Source organism: Notolabrus celidotus, chromosome 3 (genome assembly GCF_009762535.1).
Source record: "Notolabrus celidotus isolate fNotCel1 chromosome 3, fNotCel1.pri, whole genome shotgun sequence".
Classification (NCBI taxonomy): domain Eukaryota; kingdom Metazoa; phylum Chordata; class Actinopteri; order Labriformes; family Labridae; genus Notolabrus; species Notolabrus celidotus.
The window spans coordinates 18,948,935-18,973,650 of NC_048274.1; the positions used below are offsets into that span (position 1 = coordinate 18,948,935).

Genomic DNA, 24,716 nt, shown 5'->3' on the forward strand with positions numbered 1-24,716 from the left:
TAGATTAACTCTGTTTTGGTTTATCTCCAGGGATTGTGTTCAAAGCACTGACTGTATATTGATATGGACACTTCCCTTCCATGCTCCTTTCATTATGAGATGTGAAGCCAAAATACTATTTTGATGAGCACCAACATATTGCGCTAGTGAAGCCAAGGCATGCACAGAAGCGATACGGCTTGTAGAGCCAAGGGATTGATGTCACACTTCTGCTAACCAGAACACACACTTAATTTACCAATAGCACATCAAAGATCCCTCAGGTGGGTCCAGTCCACAGCAGAACAGATTTTTGTGTCGGTTTAAAGCAGACAGTCATGGCTATGGAAGGTTTAATGACTCATGTGTTCATGTTTGTTAAGTTTTCTCTCACAGTCCCTCCTCTACTCTGCTAATGTGGTAAAGAATTCTACGGGAGCCTGCAGGGCTGTCAATAAACGACTGCATGATGAGAACCGACTATAATTACTAAAATCATCTATGAGAAAAAATACTTGAAGTGTATTTTATTATTCTAATTTGACCCATGATTGATTGTTTGATCCATGCTATGGTTCAAATTGTCTTTGTTCAGCTTCCTCCCCTGTTGGACGTCTTTTATCAAAAATACAAATTTAATATTTAAAAACTCTCCAGAGGAATCAAATATTTTTCTGTCTGTAGCTGTGTTTTTTTATTAATAATCTAGACAGTTACATTATTGTAATACATGAATTTGTGATCTGTGTTAAGTTAAACTTTTACACCACCTTAAGAGCACTGTACTGACAGAAAGCCAACATACTGTGGTGGCAGAAACTAATAAGCTAGCTACTATTAGCTTAAGTTTAGCTGAAGTTTTTCCATCATGGAATTAATTAAGTACAAGCTGCCTCTTTATAATAACAACTTTATTTATAAAGCGCTTTTCAAAACAAATTACAAAGCACTTTACAAAAAAAAATTAAAAGCAGTAGGCTGTAATGAAGAACATATTATTATCCAGCGTTAGTAATAAAACAAGCATCAAAGCAATAAACCATAAAATCAATAAAAAGCAATCTAAAATAGTGAGTTTTTAAAAGCGACTTAAAAGACGACAGTGTGTTAGCTTCCTGGATATCCCCCGGCAGGTCTTTCCACAGCTCAGGGGCCCGGACAGAAAATGTGCCATTGCCTTTTGTTTTTCTGTTTGAGTGTGGAATAGTTAGTAAAGACCTACCGGAGCATCTGAGGTTACATGATGGCTCGTAGGGAGTCAAGAGGTTAGCAATGTAGTCTGGAGCTGACCCCCTACAAGCTTTAAAAGTCAACACCATCATTTCAAAATCAATTCTAAAATGGACTGGGAACCAGTGAAGTGATTTTAAAATGGGTGTGATGTGTTCTCTCCTGCTGGACCTGGTTATGAGTCTGGCTGCGACATTCTAGATTAGTTGAAGTTTATTGAGGTTAATTTGTGAGACAGGAGTAAAGTGAATTGCAGATGGAATTCCTAACTTGTCAGTGTACCCAAACAATGTATGTTTTAGAAACACATACCAGCTTCAGACAAGAATAAATTTAAAATAAGTTTGTATCCTATGCTAGTTGTAGCTATTTCTCCAGCTAGCCTTAGTGTAATGCCTTAGCTTGTTTAATCTCTTCAGATCTGTTAAACTGCAACAGCGTTAACTTCAAACTTAATTGATTATACAAATACTTAGACCAAAATAAAATCTCATCTTACATGAGTTTCATACAGCAGCTTTAGCGTCATACGTCACTTTAGCTCCTGACTCGCTGTATTACAGACATCTACAACTCCAGGTTTTAGAACCAAAGGCCACACAAATGAAAGCCAGATTATAATTTTGAAAGTCAGGTTTGGGTCTCAATGTTATTTTTCTAATCTGCCTCAGTGTTGGTGTTTTTTTTAAATAAAATAGTCTACCATCTTACTTTCATATTTTTTGAAAGTATGACCTTTAGCCTGTGTAACCTCATTGTCAAGCTCTATGTTCTGTGGAGGCAGTAGCTGTTAATGTGAGAGTGGCAGACCACCACTTTAAGATAACAAGACATGGTCTAAGATGCTCAGACAGTAAATCTTCTTTCTGCACATTCTTACCTGCATTTCCATAAATTGGCATTGTTGTTGTGTAAGTGGGGCATAGGAAAGTTGAGTGTCCTTGAGGCTATTGTTTTTGTGCTGTCAAGGAGAACCCGCTCTTCACAATAATTTTCTTCCCTTCTCTGTCTTTCTTGTTTTGATGAAACAGCAGCAGTGGAGACGGTTCTCATTTTGTGCATCAGATTGTTAAAATACTTAAAGGCGCTAAAGCTAACGCACTTGGCACCCTTGTCCCTGTCTTCCCGGCTGTCTCTCTGTCTTACATGTTATATGCAGTTAACAAGCTGCTACAGGATGTGCATACAGCAGATGCCTTGGCAACACATTGAGGCTCTCTGGCGTCACTATAAGAACTATCTCATATAGACGGCTGACTGAACCTGAGATGAACACAGCTACCTTTTTGAAGTGAACTTCATGACCTTACCTGGTATAATGTTTTTAGTTACATCCTATTTTTTGTTGTGACTGTCTGCCTCTCTCAGGCAGTGGACCGTGTTTTGTCAGCTAGAAGTGATTTGGCAAATTTAATTTAAAACTGTGTTTCAGTCTTTGCTGCAGTTGGTCTCCTGGTTTCCACAGTAACTGAATCTCACACTCTTTCTGGAGGCACACAGTGAGAGGCAAAGACACACTATTGCAAGATAAATAAGCTTTTCCCTTCAAATAACTAAAATCTTCATTAGATGGGTTATACAGGCGCATCTCATCAAAGTGTATTAACATAGCAACATCTGCAGGAATAGCAATTTAATTTATAAAGCACATTTAATCACAGGTTACCTCAATGTGTATAAAAAACATGAGAAGACAGGAATTAACAATCACTTCCAGAGTCATGAATCCAATAAGGACACCAAATCATTGAAACAGGCACCCAATGCACATAAGACTCACCTTGTAGCAGTCAAACACTGAAGAGAGTTGAGTTGAAGAGATACAAAAATACATACAGAAAGATTTGACTGCTTAGCTGTGAACCCACCTAGATCAGGTGTAATCAATATTCATGCATCCAACAGAAAACCATTTCTGGATCGCTTCTGTTTGCTAATAAAAATGTTGAAAGCCCCCCAAAAATGTTATTCCAGGTATTAACTCTGTAAAAAAAAAAAAAAAGGTATCTGTGAAAAAGTCCTTAATGGGGTGAAAACCTGTATAAGGCAACGTAGGAAAACAGATGCATCTTATCTGGTATCAAAGTAGTGGTGCAATGTACTGACATAACTGCAAACAATGTTTTTTAGTGTTTTACAGCACTCTGAATCCACTTAAAGATTGCTCCTTATAGCCCCTGAGGGCAAAGGTAAACTAAATTAAATTTTTCCAAACCATTTCTCTTGGGCAAGTGTATCAGCTTTTCAGCAAGTCTGCAGGAAAAGCAGGGATCTTCACAATGGCTCACACTGCAGCTTCTGACAGCAGCACAGGATTCCCCTGCTGCACATCTAGATGATAAGAGCTTTGATTGCACAAACCTTCAGTGCTCTAAAGAGTGATGTCCGTTTTTCCTGCGGCTCCCATGGCTGTAGTCCCGGTTATTGGTTGGGAGAAACAATCATTGTGGGAAAGACTGAAACATGGGCTGGGCCTGTGGCTCGGTAGAATTGTTTTAATTAACTGAAACAATGTTTAATCCAGTCCTCGGGACAGTGGAATTGCAAATGGGCACAGCAGAAGCCCAGTGTTGCAGTCTGGTCTGGCCGCAAGCTCTAGGCTGCAGTGGATTTGGATGCAGGTCTGTCTTGTATGAATGCTTCGATCCCTGCTCTGAAACCTCTGGATTATGACCAAAGGATTTAGGGAGTCCTGCTTAGGGCATAGGTCCCAAAAAGTCATGGTCATCTTTGTGTCTTTATTTTCTTGGATGGATATTATTGGATGCTGTTTGAGCCTAATATCCCACATTTTTTGCTGATGTTAAACATGTTGTATCACATAATTATGGAACATATTTCATGTAATAATACTTTGCTGACTTGCTTGCTAAAGCACTCAGAAAAACAAAGGCTGTAAGAGAGTCTGGAAATGTTCTTGTAGTCGTCTGAGGAAAAAATACTCCCGGGTGTCTTTATTGGTGTTTTAATCAACTCTAACATTTTATCGATTTCAGCAAGAGGCATTTCATAAAGCAGCAGGCCAGAACAGGTTGGCAGTGTGTACCTTCCGCTGAACAAGCAGCAAACTTTTCTCCATGGGAACCTAAAGCCCTGGTTCATGATCAGAAAATTCAACTGCAGCTCTTTAATTCTTCCTTTAGCAATGTTAGTCTCTTGCATCATAGAGGTTTTTGTTGGCTGAGGCTTCGCATATTTCAACTCCTTTTTCTCAGAATTATACCTAAACGATGAAGTCTACATGTGGTAGTGCTGTAAGCCCAATTGCAGCTCTGTTTCTGCTTGTCTCATTAGATTGATGACAGTTTTCATTACATTACTTGATATTTATTAACATCTACTTCCCTGCTATCTGGAGAAATAATCAGAATCATGGCTTAAAGGCTTCGTTCTCTCGTGTCTTGGACCATTGACTCACTCCTCTCCCTTGCAATCAGCAGTATAGACGGATGACTGTGCACAATATTGTCTTGCATTAATTACACTGACTAACAAAATCTCATGTGATATTGCAGAGATATATCCAGTCACTGGTGCCTGAACCAAACTGCTACTAACCTGACTTAAAGGCTCATTCAGCATGTAGAGTGTCATGGCGTTTATGTAGTCTTATAATCACTTTTACTTCCTTGCATTCATCTAACTATCCATTGCAATTAGCGTAATCAGACTAGCACATAGAAAAGTAGTGTTTGGAGATTAGAATCAGTCAAACAATGCCACAGCACGGAGACTAATTTGTTGATGTTATTAAACTGATAGCAGGATTCATAAAAAGACACTGAAAAATCAAAATTAGGCCCTTATTAAAAGTAATCATTCTTTGTCTGGAATGAAAGTAAAAGACATTATGGGATGTTATTAATGCTGTGAGTCACCATAGGGCTTTTGTTTGTACAACAGTTATTGGGCTGAAGACAAAGTCATCTATTTTCAGATAGTGCGCAATTCAGGTAGCAATTTCTCATTGAATGAAAGGGTGGTGATCATTTATGAATGCACTGTGCATGTATTATGATGGAAATCCTTGGCAGATGGTTGGTCGCCCACTTTGGTTGGACTGAAATGACTCCATAAGTTGGCTACTGAAATTACATGACAGAGCTGACTGGCTCTGACTCTCATTTCTTCATGTTATGTGTATTTGCTGATATCTATCTCCTCATAGTGAACATAACAGCAATCGATGCAGCGACACAAGTCATACGGTTCTCTGTGTGTTTTGCGTGTAAAGCAAGCGGCAACCTCTGGTCTAAAAATATGAATCCAATGCGGAAGTGTTAAAAACTGCAGTTCATCGAGAATCCGCTTGATGCTGACTCCGGAAGTACTGGAAGTCACATACACATGAATGTTAAAAGGTCGATCTTTACAGCAGAAATAAACATGTTTACAACCTGGTACAAAAGAGGAGTGTAGTCTGGATAGCTCATTTCTTGATCGGCACACACTGTGAGGGGGGTGAATTTTTTTCTAACGCGGCAATTTTGAAGATATTGAGAATACTAGTCTTCTAATGAGAGGCACAGCTGACTGCAGGAACACTGTAGCTGTTGGCAAGGAGGCTCAAACTCAGCCTCTTTACGTCACAATCGCTCGACAGCAGCAATATGGCTTTCGCTGACGATTGGCATCAAAACAGCGCTTCAGGAACAGATGGGTGATGTCACTGATCCTAGGTCCATATTTCATACAGTCTATGGTGTAAAGGGGCAAATGGCACAACCTCTTTGAGCCCTCTGTGTTTGAACATATATGCTAATGTAGATGCTGCAGGTTTGTCTATAAATTAGCTTGCAAGGTTAATTTCTGGATAAACGCTTACAGCCGAGGATATGTATCTGTTTTGTTATTGGATTTCGTTAGTGTGTGTGTTCAGTTTCTGTAGTAGGTGGAATTCTCACAAAATTGCACTACTCTGGTTCTGTTAAATGCATCCCTCTTCCTATATTATTGAAGTCTAAACTATGCTTTGGTTTAAAACCAAAGACTTGCAAACTAATGAAAACTTGTGTATTTTGTGTCTATAAATATTAGACACATCTGACACTCTCCTGCTAACGTCGAGCTGGCTACCATTGTTATAGTGAGCATGTTAGCATTCTAGTTCAAAATAAAAAGCTGCACTGCCTCATGTACAGACTTATGTGCAGACTTCTGAAATATGTTCAAACAGGCTGCAAGGTGAATGATAGATGGGATACAAATGTGTTCAAAGTCAATGGTAATATGCATGACCTGAATTTAAGACTGAGGTGAAAAAGCATCCACATGAAGATGTTCCGACTTGAGTAAAATATTCAGTTTAACCCCGGGGGTTGATAATCTTCTTTGTGTGGTACAGAGTCAAGAGCAAGAAAAGCAGAGCTCCTGTTGAGTTCCAAAATCAGTCAGAATCCAATATACTACACAAAGACACACAAAGACACACAAAGACACACACAAAGACACTACATATGTTTAGTTCAAATGTTTAGCTAGCTTACAGTTAACAGTTTAACACTTGGTGGTGACCAGTGGAAGAATTAACACAAATTGCATTAATCTACTTTGTTTCTTGCAACAAATAAAGACAAAACAATTATTTATTTTGCAACAAATTAAATTACAATTCAGACCACTCCTACTATCATTCAAAGCTCCTGTTAAACTTAACACAAACAGGTGGACTCAATACCTCCGGTGCTTGCAGGTACTTCATCAGTAAACTCCAGCGTCATTTTATGTCGCCTCGCCCAGTTAAATGTGAAGGAGGAATAAACAGGTTTAAAAGCAGATGAGAGGAATTCAGCAGGAAGATTAGTACAACACATGCACACACACCACAACCAGAGGATTTCTCTGAGATTAAAGAATTGACTATTTTTATCCCTGTTCCCCAGAGCCAACCTTACCTATGCACGATGCAGATTCGGAGCGAATAATGTTCTTGATTATAATGAAGTGGTGGCTGTTTGAAGTTTCTCCTCGGCTGTTTTTCGCAAAATGAATTCCATATGGTACCTGCAACACAATTTATGGATTTCGTTCCCCCTGCTTTGTGTTTCCAGTGATTGAACTGCCTAAGGAGGGATATCTTAATTCCCTTATCAATAATACTGTACAAGTGCAGTGTCACTGAGGCACATCACATCAGTGCGTCTGAAGAAGAATTTATTCTCTCTCATAAATGAGTCACAGTTTGGCCCCATGGTGAATTTGTGGCAGACCAATCTGAGATGTTTGATAGGACAAAAGAGACATTCATATTAGTACTGTCAGTTTGTTGTTGATACTAATATTAGAATACAGTTCACAGAGTATGACAGCTGACTGTTGGTTCCATTTGTCAACTCAAACCACAGATCTCTTCCAGGGACTCTGCATTGCGGCTTAGGCTGCTCTCTTTTGCTTCATTTAGTGTATATACTGCATGTGTAACTATGGAGGGCTGTAAAAAAATACAACCTTAATTTACTTTGTGCAGATTATTCTATTTTTAATTAACTAATTTTGGCAGTAATAAATCATGACCTCATTGATTTGCAGACATTTGGGTAATTACTGTAAACAAATGAGACGGTCACTGAGTAGCCTGTCAGCTTCTGTGCTGAATTTTACATAAAGTGTCCCGGGGTTAGACTGAGCCAAAATCATCATGAATTCTTTTGAAACATTAAAGGAGAATTTTTAGGGCACAATTATAAAAAAAGAAGTACACATCTAAATATCTTCTGTCGGGAACAATATGGTGTGGGGAATCCTCATGGAGCGGGAGGGGGTCATATACTATCTAGAATTTTACTGTTTGTGAAAAAATATATGCACCATTTATGCAAATGTATTCAAAGTCAAATGTTGTCCCATTCTTCTCTCATATAGGACTTCAGCTGCTTAACAGTTTGGGATATCCTTTTTCATATTTCTTGTTTCATGATGCGCCAAATGTTTTTAATAGGTGACAAGTCAGGACTGCAGGCAGGCCAGTGAAAAAATGCATTGTCTGGATGTCAGCATATGTTACTTCAAAAGCTGTATATTGTTTAGCATTAATAGTGCCTTCCAGGTGTGTAAACTAGCCATGCCACGCAAACTTCTACTTCATTGTCAATATTTTGGGAATTTAACCACATTTTGCACAATTAATGACACAAAGTTACCAGTGCTTAAAAGAACCATCTAAAGCTTTTTGGACTTCATAAAAAAAAAAAAAATTAAAAAAAACACCAATCAAGCAAAAAGTTATGTATTTAAATAAGATTAGTTTGAGCTGGAGTTATGCCAACTTATGCAAAAGACACAATTTCCAAAGAACTTCAACATCTCACTTCACCAGTTAAACCTGCATTTATGAATACCTTACCTTCTTCAATGCAGTGCAGTTACTTATATGAACAACATGTTAACCCCATTACTATCTGTCTTGATGGCAGATATTCACCTCAAGATTTTAGCTTCTGTACAATTGACGATAAACATATTAATGCAAAAATTACTGTATGTAAAACAGTATGTAAAACTTGGTGAACTTGCTAGGAAACTTTTTTGGAGGAGCAGGAAGAGTGCCTTGCTTTCATCTTTTACCTCCTCTGATATGATTTGTGCTGGAGTAGTTTGGCAAGCTAGCTAGTCACTGAGTCTTCTTCTGCAGCTGCTGCTGCTTCTTTGACTTCTCTCTATTTTAAAATGGATGCCAAACCGGCGTATGGAACCACTTTTGCCAGCTACTATGAACCAGTTAGTTACTAGCTATTATTTTTGGCACAATATTAGTCTTTCAGTTTTCCATACCTTTATAGTTAGACAGTCCTACAACCATCCATATGCACTAAAGCATTAACATATCTCACTATTTGGCATTTGTTTAATGGCTGATGCAGTCATTTGTCTGTGGTGTACAGTTTTTAGCTCATCCTGGTGACTGTAAGTTCAACATTATACCTCTGTTAACATTATATTTTGGTTTTCACCATCCTCAGAGTGAAACAGTTGTCTTTTGGAACTTTGTTCAACTGAGACCGCTGAAAGCGCTGAATCTCATATTTTGCATAGAAAACCGGCCCTGCCAGCGCAAATAACAGCGGCAGTTGACACGCCACCTTAAGGTTTACTTTTCACATTATTTTTTGCCTTTTGAGGTCTTTTTAATCTACTTTAATTTTATCGACATGTTTGAATAATTATATATATATATGTATATCAATTGGTTCCAATGGCTTAGCTAACAATGCATTCAGTTACACTGAATTAATTCTTAGCTACATCAGCTAACAGAAATATTTGCCAGGAGTTTATTCCTGCCTGAATCCTGTCTCATCTTAAACACTATGAAACAGTGTTGTTAATGAGAAGTGCTTAGATTTTAACATTATGTGTTGTCCAACTGTAGCCATTGGTTTCTGAAAAATGTTTTTACCATCAGTTATGGTTTTGTTTAATAACTTTATTATTTTCATTCATTTTTGTCCTCGTTCAGTTCTCCATCTCCTCTGAGCTTTGCAGTCGACACAACTTTAAATATAAATGAGGCAAATGTCACAGCTTTTAACATTGTTATTACCGCCACGTATGGTTTATGTGACTTGGTAGCAGAATTTTAGAGATTCTCTCAGCAGCTCTGCTGCTGTGGCCTGGAGTGCAGTACAGGATGCTGCTCCACTTTTCCCTATCAGAGATGGTTTGGGTCCAGTAGCTCCTCGGGCTGCTCTCACATCTGTGCCCGCCAACTGTCATTATGTCCTGACTCTCAAGAGCAGCCTGAGACAATGACTAACGTTTTTGCCAAATTGTCAGGAAGCAGAGGTGAAATGTTCCAGACTCCTTTTCTGCAGATTGATTTGATATGAGGCGTGTGATCATTTGTCTCTGGCAGTAGCTGTTGCTACTGAGAATTACTTACTGTTGTTGTGGGGTTTTGACCAATCAGAATCAAGTATTTAACATAGATGGGTAATTAGTAAGAAAGCCAAGTAATAACTATGTCAAATGCCAAAAACCAACGGAAGAAGATATTTTTTTTTGCCTAGTGAAAATCCCACTCATGTCATTATTTACCCATTCAATTCTAACTCCAGCTCTTTACTACTTCAAGGCACTTATGTTGCATTGACCCTTCATGTTTCCATGGTTACATAACAGTTAAAGGCCTATTGCACTGAAAGAACCCTTTGTTGGAGCTCTCAAAGAAGCAGAACAGGGATACTACGAAGAAGTGATCCCCATAACAATACATGAACTTCAAGAGGTACATTTACAGTATGTGCTCATGTGAGTACAAAAGATCCCCTGCATCATCAACAATACTTTACTAAACAACTCATGACTGGAGGCTGGGGATGGAGGAGGAAGCTGCAGCAGTGTGAAGTCTTTGTTCTCTGTTTGTCAGTGTAAAAGGAAAAATAATGATTTCTCACAGGTAGCCTATAAAAGTATAATGTAGTGGATTAATTCTAGCGAAGGTAGAACTGTCAAGGTGGTTTAGATGGATGAATTGGGATACTTTAGAGCTAACATTATATGTTTTAGGGTTTGGATTATGCAACATTGCTTTGTAAAGTGTGAACAAAAACAGATTTTGATGGTTTGTAAATCGTTTAATGCTTTTGTTTGATTAAAAATAGTGCAAAGAAAATGTATCAAATGTTGAAACTGAAACATTTTAAACGCTCATTTTAAATTTGAAGCTAGCATCAGACTTTAAGATAGAAGGGACAGGGAGAACAAAACACTGACAAAGTCACATAATGCTTAAGAACACAGAGGGATGCAACAGGTTACCAAAGGGGGTTCACCCTTCCATGAGAGACTGCATTAATTGTTAAACAATTTCAGAATAATGTTCTTCAGTTTTAAATGATAAAAAATGTGAAGGTTTCATCATCTACAGTACATATTAAAATAATACACCTTTAGTACGACATTCAAATATTCAGATAATCCAGAGGAGTCTCTTTAAAAGGACGAAGCAGTAATCCTGGATTAGCACCATTGAATTAAAAACAGACACAACTCTGTAGTGGAAATCACTGCATGGGCTCTAACTCACTTCCAAAAACCATTGTCTGTGAACACAGTTCATCTCTGTACTCCAATAACTGTACCATGCAAAGAGGAAACCATAAAGAAATGTATTTAAAATCCAAAGTGTAAAACTGCCTTGTGTCTGATATATCAAAATGTAACATTGTCGATAGAAATCATGGACCCAGCGTTCTGCACTAAAGAGGCTGAATGACCACCCAGCTTGTTATCAGAGCAGCCAGCATCCGTGATAAGGATGCAGAAGTTTGCATGGCATGGCTAGTTTACACATCTTGAAGGCACCATTAATGCTGAACAATATACAGCTTTTGAAGTAACATATGCTGACATCCAGACAATGCATTTTTTCACTAGCCTGCCTGCAGTCCTGACTTGTCACCTATCAAAAACATTTGGCGCATCATGAAACAAGAAATGTAAAAAAGGATATCCCAAACTGTTAAGCAGCTGAAATCCTATATAAGGGAAGAATGAGACAACATTTGACTTTGAATACATTTGCATAAATGGTGCATATATTTTTCCACAAAACAATTAACATGCATATTTGATATGTTGTTTTATCAAAAAACATAGGGTTCAAATGATTTACAAACCATCAAACTCTATTTTTATTTCCCTTTTACACAACATCCAAACTCTTCTCCAGTTGCAGTTGTACTTTGCTTTTCATTCTAAATGAAGATCCAGTGAGATTTAGAGTCTTAAAGTAACATTTGAAATAGCTTAAGGGCCCGATTTACTAAAGGTTTGCGTGTATAAAAACACGTGCAAACTTGATAGCGCGCGCAAAGCTGACGTACTAACCGGGAGCACCGAGGATTGCGTCTGTCAAATGAGCAAAATAGCACTCGCAAATCATTTAGCGTGTTTGCCTTCATGAATATGCAGAATACACGTAGATCATCAGAATGCGCAAAATACTGGGAGGAGGAGATGCAAATGTAATCATTTAGCACACGCAATGTGATCTATCAAACCTGAAGCAGATAGCGCGCGCTGTATTTGCGTCTATATTTAGCACGTTTGAAAGGCAGGTGCAAACTGGCACAGCGTTACGCACACTTGGCTGCGGTCACTGTAAAGCTCATCATAACATCGCTTTACAACATGCCCGCAAAAGCTGGGCTTACAAGCATTACTAAATGTTTTAGTCAATCAAACCAAGATAACAAAATAATAATAATAAAACAAACCAAATTCAAAGCAGTTCAGCACCACGGATAGCGACCGCATCATTCTGACACCCACTTTAACTTTTTCAACTAATGAGAGCACAGTAGGTCAATGTATCAACAGCTATAAAGTTTAGTAAAATTGGCACAGCGGCCCACATGTTCACATACAAACAAAAAATCAATATGAAGTACTCGACCTACTCACCACTGTTTTGACGAGCCTTAAGCTCCGCGGACTTGTCCACGATGCACTGTATGTCCATTTTCTTTGATCTGTCATTCTCAATAAATAACATGACATGTCCACTCAGTCTGCTCTGTCCCATCGTGCTCATCAAGGGGTTTCTAGTTAGTGTTAACGTGAATGAGCGCTCACTGAGCTGCGCCAGGCAGCTCTGCGTAACTCCTCATCTCGTGCTTGCAGCAGTGTGTTGGGGCGAATTGACTCAAACATGTTCCCAGTTCCATTTAAGCTGGTGAATCTTTGGGACAGTTGCTGGATGATGATATCAGGCATTGAAAACGTTCACCTGAAAGTTGCTCCCTGGGACAGTGAGGCGACTGTCTTCATCCAAGTGACGCCTAACTTTTCTAGAGCAAGAGTGGCAGACTAAGTCTCATAAAATCGCTCTCTAAACTCCATCAAAACACTGATTGCGTTTTGGAGTAGAGTAGATGCGTTTATTTCATTGGCAGATCTTCTGTTTTTTCTCACATCATTCACCTTTTCACAGATGGCCTCCCAAATCGCGTTTCACCCAAATTAGCTCTCGTTATTTGGGATCTTAGTAGATCAGGCCCTAAGTGGTCAATATCAAAGGCATCTAAAGGAGCATTTTCAGCTGCCATATATGCATTTCCAGTATGGCTGAATAAACATATCAACATAAATCAAGTACTCTATCTGTGTGTGCATTCAAGCAGGATACATGCAGCAGGTTTAAGCTGTCGAGTGACTGGTGCACTAGACCGGCGGACCATGAGATGCATGGTTACACTGGGTGGGATAAAAAACATGAAATAAGTCTGAGCATTACCGGGCAGACATGCGGAAAGCTGGAGTGGAATAGTAAGATCTTATTGTTAGCTTTTCTTACTTTTGTGTGACCTTCCAGCTGACAGACAGTCTTGGGGTTGAAATAAATCCAACCTTTACAAATGAGCGGGTTAGCTTTGATGTTTTGGGCTCTGAGTCTATGCAACAGATGCAGAATAATAATTTCCTCCATCAGTTTTCTTGGACAGTGTTTCCAGGTTAAAACACTCATTTTTGGATGTGTTTCAGAAAAAAAAAACTTGGATAGGAGTTGGACTTCAGGTCCAATCAGTGTTGTGTCAGTCTGTAATGGACATTTCCTCAATGTACTTTCATCATGTCCTCTAAATTATTCACATACTTTTTCCTTGTATGGCCTACATCAAAGTATACCTTTATATTATTTATTACTACATTTTTTATTATTTCACTTTATTGTACATAGCTGATTCATAAGACAAACCTTTTCAAAAAGATCAGCCCTCTAAGACTGAAGCAAAAGAGCTTTCTCTCAAGATTGACACCTGTGGTATTTTAGAGATTGGCATTTTAAAAGGTGTGTTTTTGCTGAAGTCATGAACATTACGCATAACATCTAAGGAAAAGAAAATCTATTCATGAGTATCAGAACTTTGTTAAAATAGACAGGCAAAGAAAGCAATTAGTTTTATGCCACTGCAGTAAATATCTGCAGCCTCTCTTCAGCGTGACAGATGATGACTAGATTTCTTGACGTCCACGGTGCTGATCAGCTGCGACACCTCGCTCAGTGGCTGTCTGCTTCCTCTGCGTGGACCTGAATGTCAATCTGTCGAGCTCCCCCACACTCAGACAGTAGCTACCAGTGATGCTGCACTAATTAGCTAACCCTCTCGAGTAGCCGGGCCCTCCCAATGGCATCTGTGCCAAACAGAATTATTAAAGAAGGAGGGGGGTGGAGCTGCACCTCCTCTGCAGAGAAGCAAACACCGTGGTTCAGTTTAGCATTCACTTCGTCGCCCTCTGGCTAGGGAGCCACTGCTGTCATCAATATTAACACCTAGATACATCCGCTGCTGTAACGCATATCTTTTACCCCAACCTAATGAAAATTTCATGTGAATCACATAGTTATAATTCCTCATTCAAATGAGCTCTGTCTGAGGAGCAGAGATGATTTGTTGTTCCATGAGTGGTTGCTGATGCTATGTCTGTTTCACTGTTAAGTCAAAGTGGTGAAGGATGTGTGTGTGTGTGTGTGTGTGTGTGTGTGTGTGTGTGTGTGTGTGTGTGTGTGTGTGTGTGTGCGTGTGTGCGTGTGTGTGTGTTTGTAGGGCGGGTGGTATACGTCCTTCCAGGCCTGGAAACAGAGCTGCCTGGCTGGTAAATAGATTAATTTTCTACACCGCTAATTTTTTAATTTAATAATCTCTGGCCGCCCTCTCCACAGCACTTGGCCTTCCTCACCTCCTGTCTTCTAGCATTCCAGCGTCTTTGATGGCTTATTTGCTGATTTGTTTATATATTTATTAATTCATTTACCCCCCTCAATCCAATTTTAGCTGACATTTCTTGTCAAGATGCGAAGAATGACCTTTGAAAACAGAACACTTCCCGCCGGAGATGTGAAGGAGGTCTCACTCTCTGCACAGAAAACACTCCTCCAAGCCTATCTCCTCTCCTCTCCTCTCCACTTATCTATTTTTCTCTCTGTGTTAATTCTTCAGTGACTATCTTATGAATAGATAAGGCTACTTTTAAAAGAACTTACTAACCATTCTATTACCACCTTTGATACCTAAATTTCTGTGTATCCACTTGCATATTAGAAATTGTCACAGTTGTAAACAGTAAAAACACTTTCTTTAATGATGACAGGAACGGAAAAAAATAACATGAGAATAAAACTACTGTAATTGATTTATTGCAGAGATTAAGGTGAAAAAATGTGATTGACTTTGTAACCAGTCTTATAATTGTATACACAGACAAGGCAAGCAGCTGCTTAGCTACAGCCTTAAAATAGACAACTGCAAGGTCCATCTAAAGGTAACAAAACAGGCCTGCTTATATCTCTAAAATGTTTATAATAATAATACCAATAATAATACTATTAATACTACTACTACTACTACTACAACTAATAATAATAATAACAATAATAATATAATTATTATTACTATTATTATTATTATTATTATTATTATTATTATTATTATTATTATTATTATTATTGTTGTAGTAGTAGTAGTAGTAGTAGTAGTAGAAGTAAAATCAAAGTGTAAGGGGCCCTGTCTTAAATCAGCCTGAGCGGTACAGGCAGGCTATGCATGCTGGATCCTTCGCAGGCTGGGTCCTTAGAAGGATCCTATCCCTGGATTGGGACACATCTGTTGTCTGTGAATTTTCTTGTTGACTTCACACAGCCCATGCAAGCTGTATTCATAATTTTTGTATGGAAAAAAACAACAACTTTGAAAAGCCTCTTTGCATAGATTGGACTCAAACTACCATAGGAAAAATACATTGGGGGAAATTCCATCACAATAGGTTATAATTTTCATCTTCCTTTGATGAAACAAACATATCAAAGTTATGAAAGAAAATTGTTGAAAAATGTCTAACCCACTGATGCCAAACAACAAGATAAAAATGGCTTATTTTTGGTCTTGGAAGCAGAGACCTGATTTAAACCCATTTTCAACTAAATTTCAGCGCTGAAACCCTTGTCAGTGTTGAAATGAATGTTTTCAGTTGGCAGAACTTCTCCTCTCTCCTCTTTTATCTAAAGCTGGACTTCACTGATTGTCACATCTGATATTGCTTTGCAGCAAGCTCGTCTGAGTCTCAGTCAAAACCTGATGTGCCACGCCCAAACAGACTTAAGATATGGTCTAGACATGAGCTGATTTGTAAATGATGCTTTCTAATAGCTCTGCTGGTTCACACTGATTTTTATGGATGCTGAATGAGCCTCTTTGACAGCATATTTAAATTTGAACTGTTTCAAGCCAAATTTCCAGACTTATACATGAGGTAACTGTTAGCTCTGTAGTTTACTTAACCCTACAGTAAAGGTGCAAATGTTGAGCTACAAAACTTAATGCTGCCTCTGCTGGTTTTATGATCATGCCAGCACTGCTCGCCTGCTGTCCCCGGATTTTGTCTGGATATTTGAAGAAGCAGCAGACCTGAAAGTCTGTCTGTTGTTCTATGCAGGGCTCCTGTGAGTATCTCTAAAACCAGAAATAATTTCAATTCAGTTTATGTTGTACGCTTAAGAGATCTGCTCCATATTGAAATAAAAAATCTACAAAATCAAATGAGATTAGGATCTGACATGTGACTATTTGAGGCTCTAATGTGTGTGTGGAGTAATGGGGTTGAACGTATATTTGGAGATCTCTGGTTCAATGTGTATCTATTTCAGGGTCCACATTTGACGTATGTCTATTTGAAGAACAGCGGGATAAATGTGAGTCTATTTTGAGGTGTGTGATTTGACGTAAGTGTTGAGCGGCCCTGCTCTGCATCACCCTATGAGCTGCTGTTTGCTCGCCCACCTTCTCTCTCCCTCCCTCTCTCTCTGTAATATATTCTCATTGTATCACACAGTCCCATTGGGAGCACAGGTTTTCTTTGGGAGGTGAAATTTCATGCAGCATCTTTACATATCACACACACACACCCCTCTCTTGTATTCAGAGCAGTGCAGCATTCACACACATTTCAAGGTGACAGTACTTAGCTGCTTAACAGAGGGACTTCATGTAAATGTGTTTCTGTTGATTTTTAACTGTGTGTGTTTCAGCAGGTGCCTGTGCTTGAATGTAGACTAGTGATTCCATGTGTGTATGTGTGATATCTCAGGAAATAAGACAGACCTGCAACATCCTTAGCTCCCTGTTGCCATGGTGACAATTCCGGATACAGGAGTATCTAATAGGTCTTCCATACAAATGAACCAACTATAGTCTGTGTGTGAGTCATGATAAACTTATTCATGAAAAATGAAATTTGTAGATATCTAAGAATGTTTCCTGTACTTTTATTTTGCATCCTTTCGCATTTTAGTCAAAGCGTTTTTTTCAAGATTATGGATGAATCGGATGTCGTCACTACATTTATCCTGCTTCATGCATCGTTCTATTGGTATTTGATGAGCGGAAGTGTTTTTCATTTAGTCGAATATCCTGCATTACTCATTGTCAAGTTCTTTGAAACTTGTTTTTTGAAAAGTTCTTTGTATATCAAGCTATTTTGATATATTTATATACAGATTATTATGTGCTGTATTCATAGACACAGATATGTGCAAAGCATGTAAACCATTAAATTAATGCTAAACTATAACCATGTGCGTCACTGGAGACAATGCATCAGATAGAGCTTCACTTTTTCCTGTTGTAATGTAATACAGAACACTGACGCTGCACAGGCTGATTAAAGGATCAGATAGTGTGTTTTATGACAAACTGCTGTGTGAATTCTCTCTCAAAGAAGCTGTATTTCATAATAACTGTACAGACAGATGCCTGGTGTTTGTATTTAAACTGATTCAAAGTTCTAGTCAAATCACTTTGGAGGTTCTGGTTATTTGTTATTGAATTTAGTGGCTTCCTGAGCCAGAGGGGTTCCTTAAGTCTATTGAATTATTTGACTTGAAAGCGGTCAACTTTCTTTTATTGAGTTGGCTCAGGCCTGAAGCTACACGCAGCAGGGCCTGTTTCCCCCCTCTTTGTCAATAGCACTCTTTTCTTTTCTGCCATAAAGGCAGGACTGTGCATCTCTTGCTTGTTTTCTTCCACTTTATTTTATGTGAGTCTGATTGAATCTATTTTATCTGACAGAGATTAGGTTTAGTTTATTTGACTGTGCAGATACTCACCACAGAGCTGTGGATAAAAGTACACAATGATGTGGGTTTGTGATAAGGCAGACATAAAAGACTCAAAATTAAATTTTACCTCAAAAGCAGGAGAACAGAAAAGCCTAAATGACCCAGAGAAAGATTTGCTAATTGGGTTCTTGAGTCCTTTGGATTTGGCAACAGAGTCCACATGACATCAGGAAAGTGACATAAAATAATCCATTTTAACCTTCTTTGTTTTTCTCCCTCCTCTGCAGAAACTTGTCAAAGAATCCTCTCACCACTCTGTCATGGCAGCTCTTCCAGCACCTCCAACTCTCCGAGCTGTAAGTCTTCTTCTCTCGTCTGATCGCCCTCTCGTTGGCTTTTGTTTGTCTTTTATTACAGCAATTTATCTTGGCTCCCAGAGCACTATCTGCCTCAATACAAATTGTCCTCACTGAATGCCATTATAATTCCTGTCTTTGTTGTACAAAACCTCTCATTTGTCTGAGCATGTGTAAAAGACTGAACCTATAGGCGGTATAGTGGTGCTGTGATCACATAAGTCATTTGTTGACATAATTAACCCACACAAAGGAAGCGTAATGGTCTGGTAGGAGGAGGGAGCCTAGTCCCGTCATCTAGTTTGTTATGAATATTTTAGTGTTCATTGTGTTTATGAAATGAGTTTGCTCCCTCACCACCGAGGAGAATATAGCGCTGTCGACCTGCTTGTAATTCACACATCATTATGGCTGTCAGCGCTGTCCATCATTTAAACTTTCACAGTCCCGCCTTTCCTCGCATTAAGCCAAGGTTTAGTGGGATATGTCACAAAACTATTTCAAGCAGGCCTCTTTATTGTTCTATTTTCAGAGGTAGAAGCAGGGCAGGACCATGGAGAGCGCGGCACAATGCTGATCTGGGGTAGACCCACTGCTGTATACAGCTCACAGTGGGAAAGCCCTGCTTCCTCTGTCACCAGAATATGATATTTGTGTATTTAAACAACTTTGTAATAGTGTTGAGAGAAATGTGTCCCTCATTCACAGACCAAAAGCAGCAAAGAGGGTTGCTTTGGGAGGGGCTGTTTACAAGAGGTTTCAATTATTTTAGACACAACAAACAATAACAACTATCACTGAAGAAAATAAGATAAAACAGACCTGACTATACTATTGAAATGTGCAGCACAAGCATAATCAATGCTGTCTAACAAGAATGAACCAATCAAAATGCATTAAGTTATAAAATCTACAGTGAGCAACAAAAAAACATCAGAGGATTTTTGACTCAAGCATTGGCTCAAGCTGGTAGAGCATATTCATCTTACATTTTTATGAAAACAGCTTGCTAGCTAGCAGCTGCCTGTAATCTGTAGCTAATATTAGCCTGTGGCACACAGCACAAGCCAGAAGTAGCCTACTTATCTCACTTGAGCAACTTAAAGTATTGAAGCAGCTGGTTTGCAAAGTCTTCTTCTTAATTTTCCTCAATATCCTCACTGTTTGACATCAAGATCTTTTCCACCAATGCTTGAATAAACTCCTGCATCCTCTAATCCTCAAAAGTAAAGTGGTTCATGAACTGCTTATTAGCTTCAACCCTCTAGATTACACAAAAGTAATGTATTTCACCAAATGATTTAGCGCATACAAACAGGAAAGAGTCATCACTTAATTTACTGGCATGTTGTTATGTTGACACAAATGTGATGATCGCTTGGTTCTCTCAACCTATTGGTATTGGTATAAGTTAGATTAATTTATATTCATGTTAACTTCTTTCTTAATCACACATCCACTGGGGTGAAAGCTGGATACAAGAAGGGCTCAACCTTCTCAGGGGGACTTTAAGACCATGTCAGCCCTTTCCTCCAAAATAATATAGCAGAACTCTCATTCTTATCCATCGTGTGTAGGAAGCAATTCACACCAGACCCCATACCAGTGCTAACAGAGTGTCATCTCACTGTGGGCCCTCATCAGACGCAGATGGGTCTGTGAATCCTTCATTGTGTGCCTGTTATTTGGTTGTGAATTTCATTCTTCACTGGATTGTAAAAGTTCTGTACTTTCGTTCTTTCACCAGCTGTCCAAACCTTCTTTGGAGAAGATAGTTTAGCCTTTAGCATCTCCTATTGTTGGTGCTGATCCATATGTATCCAAGTTTTGTATCCCATGCTTTTGATGTCCAGGTTTGTTTTGTGGTGATATAACTCATATTTAGCTGTGGATACTTCATTCCAATGACTTAGTTGACAATACCAGCCATCAATATCTCAGTATAAAAATACCACATACAAGTCAAAGTAAGCATTTTGTTGCTCAGGGGTTCCCAAAGTGGGGATCAGGACCCCCTGGCGGATCGAAAGACACTAATTGGGCTTGCGAAATGTCTTCCAATATGGTTAATTTTTTTAAAGTAATCTATGATTGCATATTTTACCCATTATTGTGAAAATATCAACATAAATAATAGTTAAATCTGAAATAAAACCTTACAATTTATGTTTTTTTTATTAGTTTTCTACCTTTCTGTGTTAACCAGATGACTCTTAATGCTAAGGTTAGGTTAGAGTTAGTTAACGGTTAATTAACAAAAGCATCAGTAGCAGTAGGTTAATTCATAACAGCACAGGAAACTGCAGCCACATTTGCATGTGGATAGGCTAATTTCAGCAGACCAGCTAAACTAAGTATGAAGCAATATTGAATCACTTCCAGGGACTATGTAGGTCACAAGTCTTTGGCACTTTTTTTCAGGGTCACAGGCTAAAAAGTTTGGAAATTCCATGCTGTAGCTGACTTAAAGACCCTTAAAAAACAACGTTGCTTATTTTGAATAATGAAAGCTGAAAAAGTGCACTGTTTTCCAAAGGTGGAGCAGTTTTGGTGATTTCACAGAAGAGATTTCTACTTTTCTGTGCTTTACTCCCTGTGGAAGCCTGCAACTGTACTTTAGACCCATTACAATAATTCAAATAACATTTTTTTCACTGAGTTGTTTTTAATATTTGATTTAATTCAGAGTTCTATTAAACTGATAATTAAAGTTGTTCCCAAATGGATTTCAGTATGTTTATGAAAAACAAAAAGTGTGCACACAAAGGCACATGGAAATTACTTTTTCAAAAAAGAGGTCATTTATACAAGCCCAAACATAATCATTCATTTCTAAAATCTCCTTAAATGAACATGTATTTTCTCTACAGATATATGACTGGTCATGTTTGTCAGTCAACACTAGCTCTTCTGCTGTAAAGCTCTGATTCAAAAACATTTGATCAGGTTTAAAACACATTTTCTTTAATAACAGGTGTGTGACAGAATTAATGCATAACTGCTGAAATTGGAAAAGGGTAGTGTTTTCATTTCCCTTTGAGCTTGACTTACTGGTGTGACATGGGCGGAGCTAAGTTAGGAAAAAAGTGATGACTCGCGCTTCAGTGCTCAAATCATGATTTAGAAACCTTTGAATCAGAATGTTGTGGTGTTTGTGTCTTTACTACCAACTAAATCTAATCACTTGCAGTCCTTAGGAAGCAGATCACTTTTGGGGCAAAAAACTGTCAGAAATAATAATTAAATGTGCTTTTAAAAACGTAAATGTGCTTCTTTACTCACAGAAAGTTAATATCATACAGAAATATCTTGAGTCTAAAGCTTCGTTTGAAGGAGCTTTGTTTAAAAATGCAGAAGTCATATCAGCAAAGTATGCCGAAAATGAAAAGTGAAAATATAAAATATGCAGAATGGTTTCTTTCAGAGTGCTGTATTATTTAAAAAAAACTTTATTATTAGAGCTTATTACTCATTTTTGTCCTCTTAAATAGTTAAATCTGTTATGATTATACTTTTTTTGAACTGATACTTTTTCACCAGTGAGTGTATTAAACAATGCAGCTTTAATTTCACACATTTTTATTCAGGAGGAAAAACACATCATGGCCATGATGCCTGCAGGGACAGTGAGGAGTACAGTGCTGGAGTTTACAGTGAAATGACCTCACATTCCTAGACGGAGTACATCACATGCTATAAAGCAAAATAAAGAGCTTGTTTCTTTCATTAACCCTCTCTGCTCTGGATCACAGAGCATGATCTGCTCATGTCTGATACTATTTCTCCCTAAGAAACCCTTTTCCATGTGTACAAACGGTGTCTTTGTTGTTCTGCGTGAACAGCCGGCCAGAGTGATGCCTGTATTTCCCAGTGAATACTGATGAGGAGTAAGGCTTTCTGTCTATTCCATTTGGTGTGTTTGGTTAAGATGTGTCAGTTGGAGTGGCGTGGCGGCACAGACGAGGGCCGAGGCATTATGCAAGAAGGAAGCCATGTGCAATCAGGCCTCGCAAAGAGGAAATGAGTCACTCCATCATGTGCAGAGTCTTCGACGCAGCCCTGACATCATTACTTTCTTCACCATGCTCACCCTAACTGTGTTAGCTCGGTGGGTGCCAATCATTCAATCACACCAAATGAAGCGTGGTCACTGTGCAGCCGTTGCTTTTAATTACAAGAATAAAACACAATGCATTATCACTGATAAGAACCCACCCATGCTGCTGAACCACCCTGATATTATGTAAACAGAGAGAGATCAAACCAGCTGAAATAATTTCCGTTTTATGTGTCGAAAGGAGAGCTGCTCCGGTGTTGTCGTTACACCCCGTTATCTCTGTCATCCTAGGCTCTGCTGTTGTAATTGTATCACGTTTTTGAACAATGAAAGAGTCATAATTTAAAAGTTGAAACACGATGAAGGTGACCTGCCGTGAATAGACAATGTACAAATATTTTTTAAGCCTGGAGCTGTACTATAGACCCATCACACACATTGTTATACCATTTTCGTCCTTGATTTATTTGTTGTGTGATTCATTTAGACTTGTAGTTTTATCATACAAAGCTGCTGTGGAAGGTCTCCTGTGGTGCTATGTGTAAAGAGAACACTGAAGCATAGAAATTACTGTTTTTTATGAATGGCTGAAATGGTATGTGAAAAATTGTCATTCATATCTCATTCCACATTAAAACATACACTACCGTTCAAAAGTTTGGGGTCACTTAGAAATGTCCTTATTTTTGAAAGAACAGCACTGTTTTTTCCAATAAAGATAACATTAAATGAATCAGAAATACACTCTATACATTGTTAATGCGGTAAATGACTATTCAGCTGCAAACGTCTGGTATTTAATGGAATATCTACATAGGTGTATAGAGGCTCATTTCCAGCAACCATCACTCCAGTGTTCTAATGGTACATTGTGTTTGCTAATCGCTTTAGAAAGCTAAGGGATGATTAGAAACATCTTGAAAACCTCTGTGCAGTTACGTTAGCACAGCTGAAAACGGTATTGCTGGTTAAAGAAGCTGTAAAACTGGCCTTTCTTTGAGCTAGTTGAGTATCTGGAGCATCACATTTGAGGGTTCAATCATACTCTCAAAATGGCCAGAAAAAGAGAACTTTCATATGAAACTCGACAGTCTATTCTTGTTCTTAGAAATGAAGGCTATTCCATGCGAGAAATTTCCAAGAAACTGAACATTTCCTACAACAATGTGTACTACTCCCTTCAGAGAACAGCACAAACAGGCTCTAACCAGAGTAGAAAGAGAAGTGGGAGGCCCCGGTGCACAACTGAACAAGAAGACAAGTACAGTAGAGTCTCTAGTTTGAGAAATAGACGCCTCACAGGTCCTGAACTGGCAGCTTCATTAAATGGTACCCGCAAAACACCAGTGTCAACGTCTACAGTGAAAAGGCGACTCCGGGATGCTGGCCTTCTAGGCAGAGTGGCAAAGAAAAAGCCATATCTGAGACTGGCCAATAAAAGGAAAAGATTAATATGTGCAAAAGAACACAGACATTGGACAGAGGAAGATTGGAAAAAGGTACGAACGGATGAATCAAAGTTTGAGGTGTTTGGATCACACAGAAGAAGATTAGTGAGATGCAGAACAAGTGAAAAGATGCTGGAAGAGTGTCTGACGCCATCTGTTAAGCATGGTGGAGGTAATGTGATGGGCTGGGGCTGCTTTGGTGCAGGTAAAGTGGGAGATTTATAAAAAATAAAAGGGATTTTGAATCATGAAGGCTATCACTCAATTTTGCAACGCCATGCCATACCCTGTGGACAGCGCTTGATTGGAGCCAATTTCCTCCTACAACAGGACAATGACCCAAAGCACACTTCCAGATTATGCAAGAACTATTTAGGGAAGAAGCAGGCAGCTGGTATTCTGTCTTTAATGGAGTGGACAGCGCAGTCACCAGATCTCAACCCCATTGAGCTGTTGTGGGAGCAGCTTGACCGTATGGTACGCAAGAAGTGCCCATCAAGCCAATCAAACTTGTGGGAGGTGCTTCAGGAAGCGTGGGATGAAATTTCTTCAGATTCCCTCAACAAATAAACAGCTAGAATGCCAAAGGTCTG

At 38.8% G+C, this 24,716-nt stretch overlaps 1 protein-coding gene across 1 annotated transcript in view; it reads left to right on the forward strand.

Annotated features, from left to right (window-relative positions):
• The window catches only part of ntrk3b (neurotrophic tyrosine kinase, receptor, type 3b), a 257,195-nt gene that overhangs the window by 77,678 nt on the left and 154,801 nt on the right, over window positions 1-24,716 (forward strand). Inside the window, exon 4 of the mRNA XM_034679541.1 lies at window positions 18,550-18,618. Coding sequence (XP_034535432.1) covers window positions 18,550-18,618 — 69 coding nt within the window. The remainder of the gene's footprint in view (window positions 1-18,549; window positions 18,619-24,716) is intronic.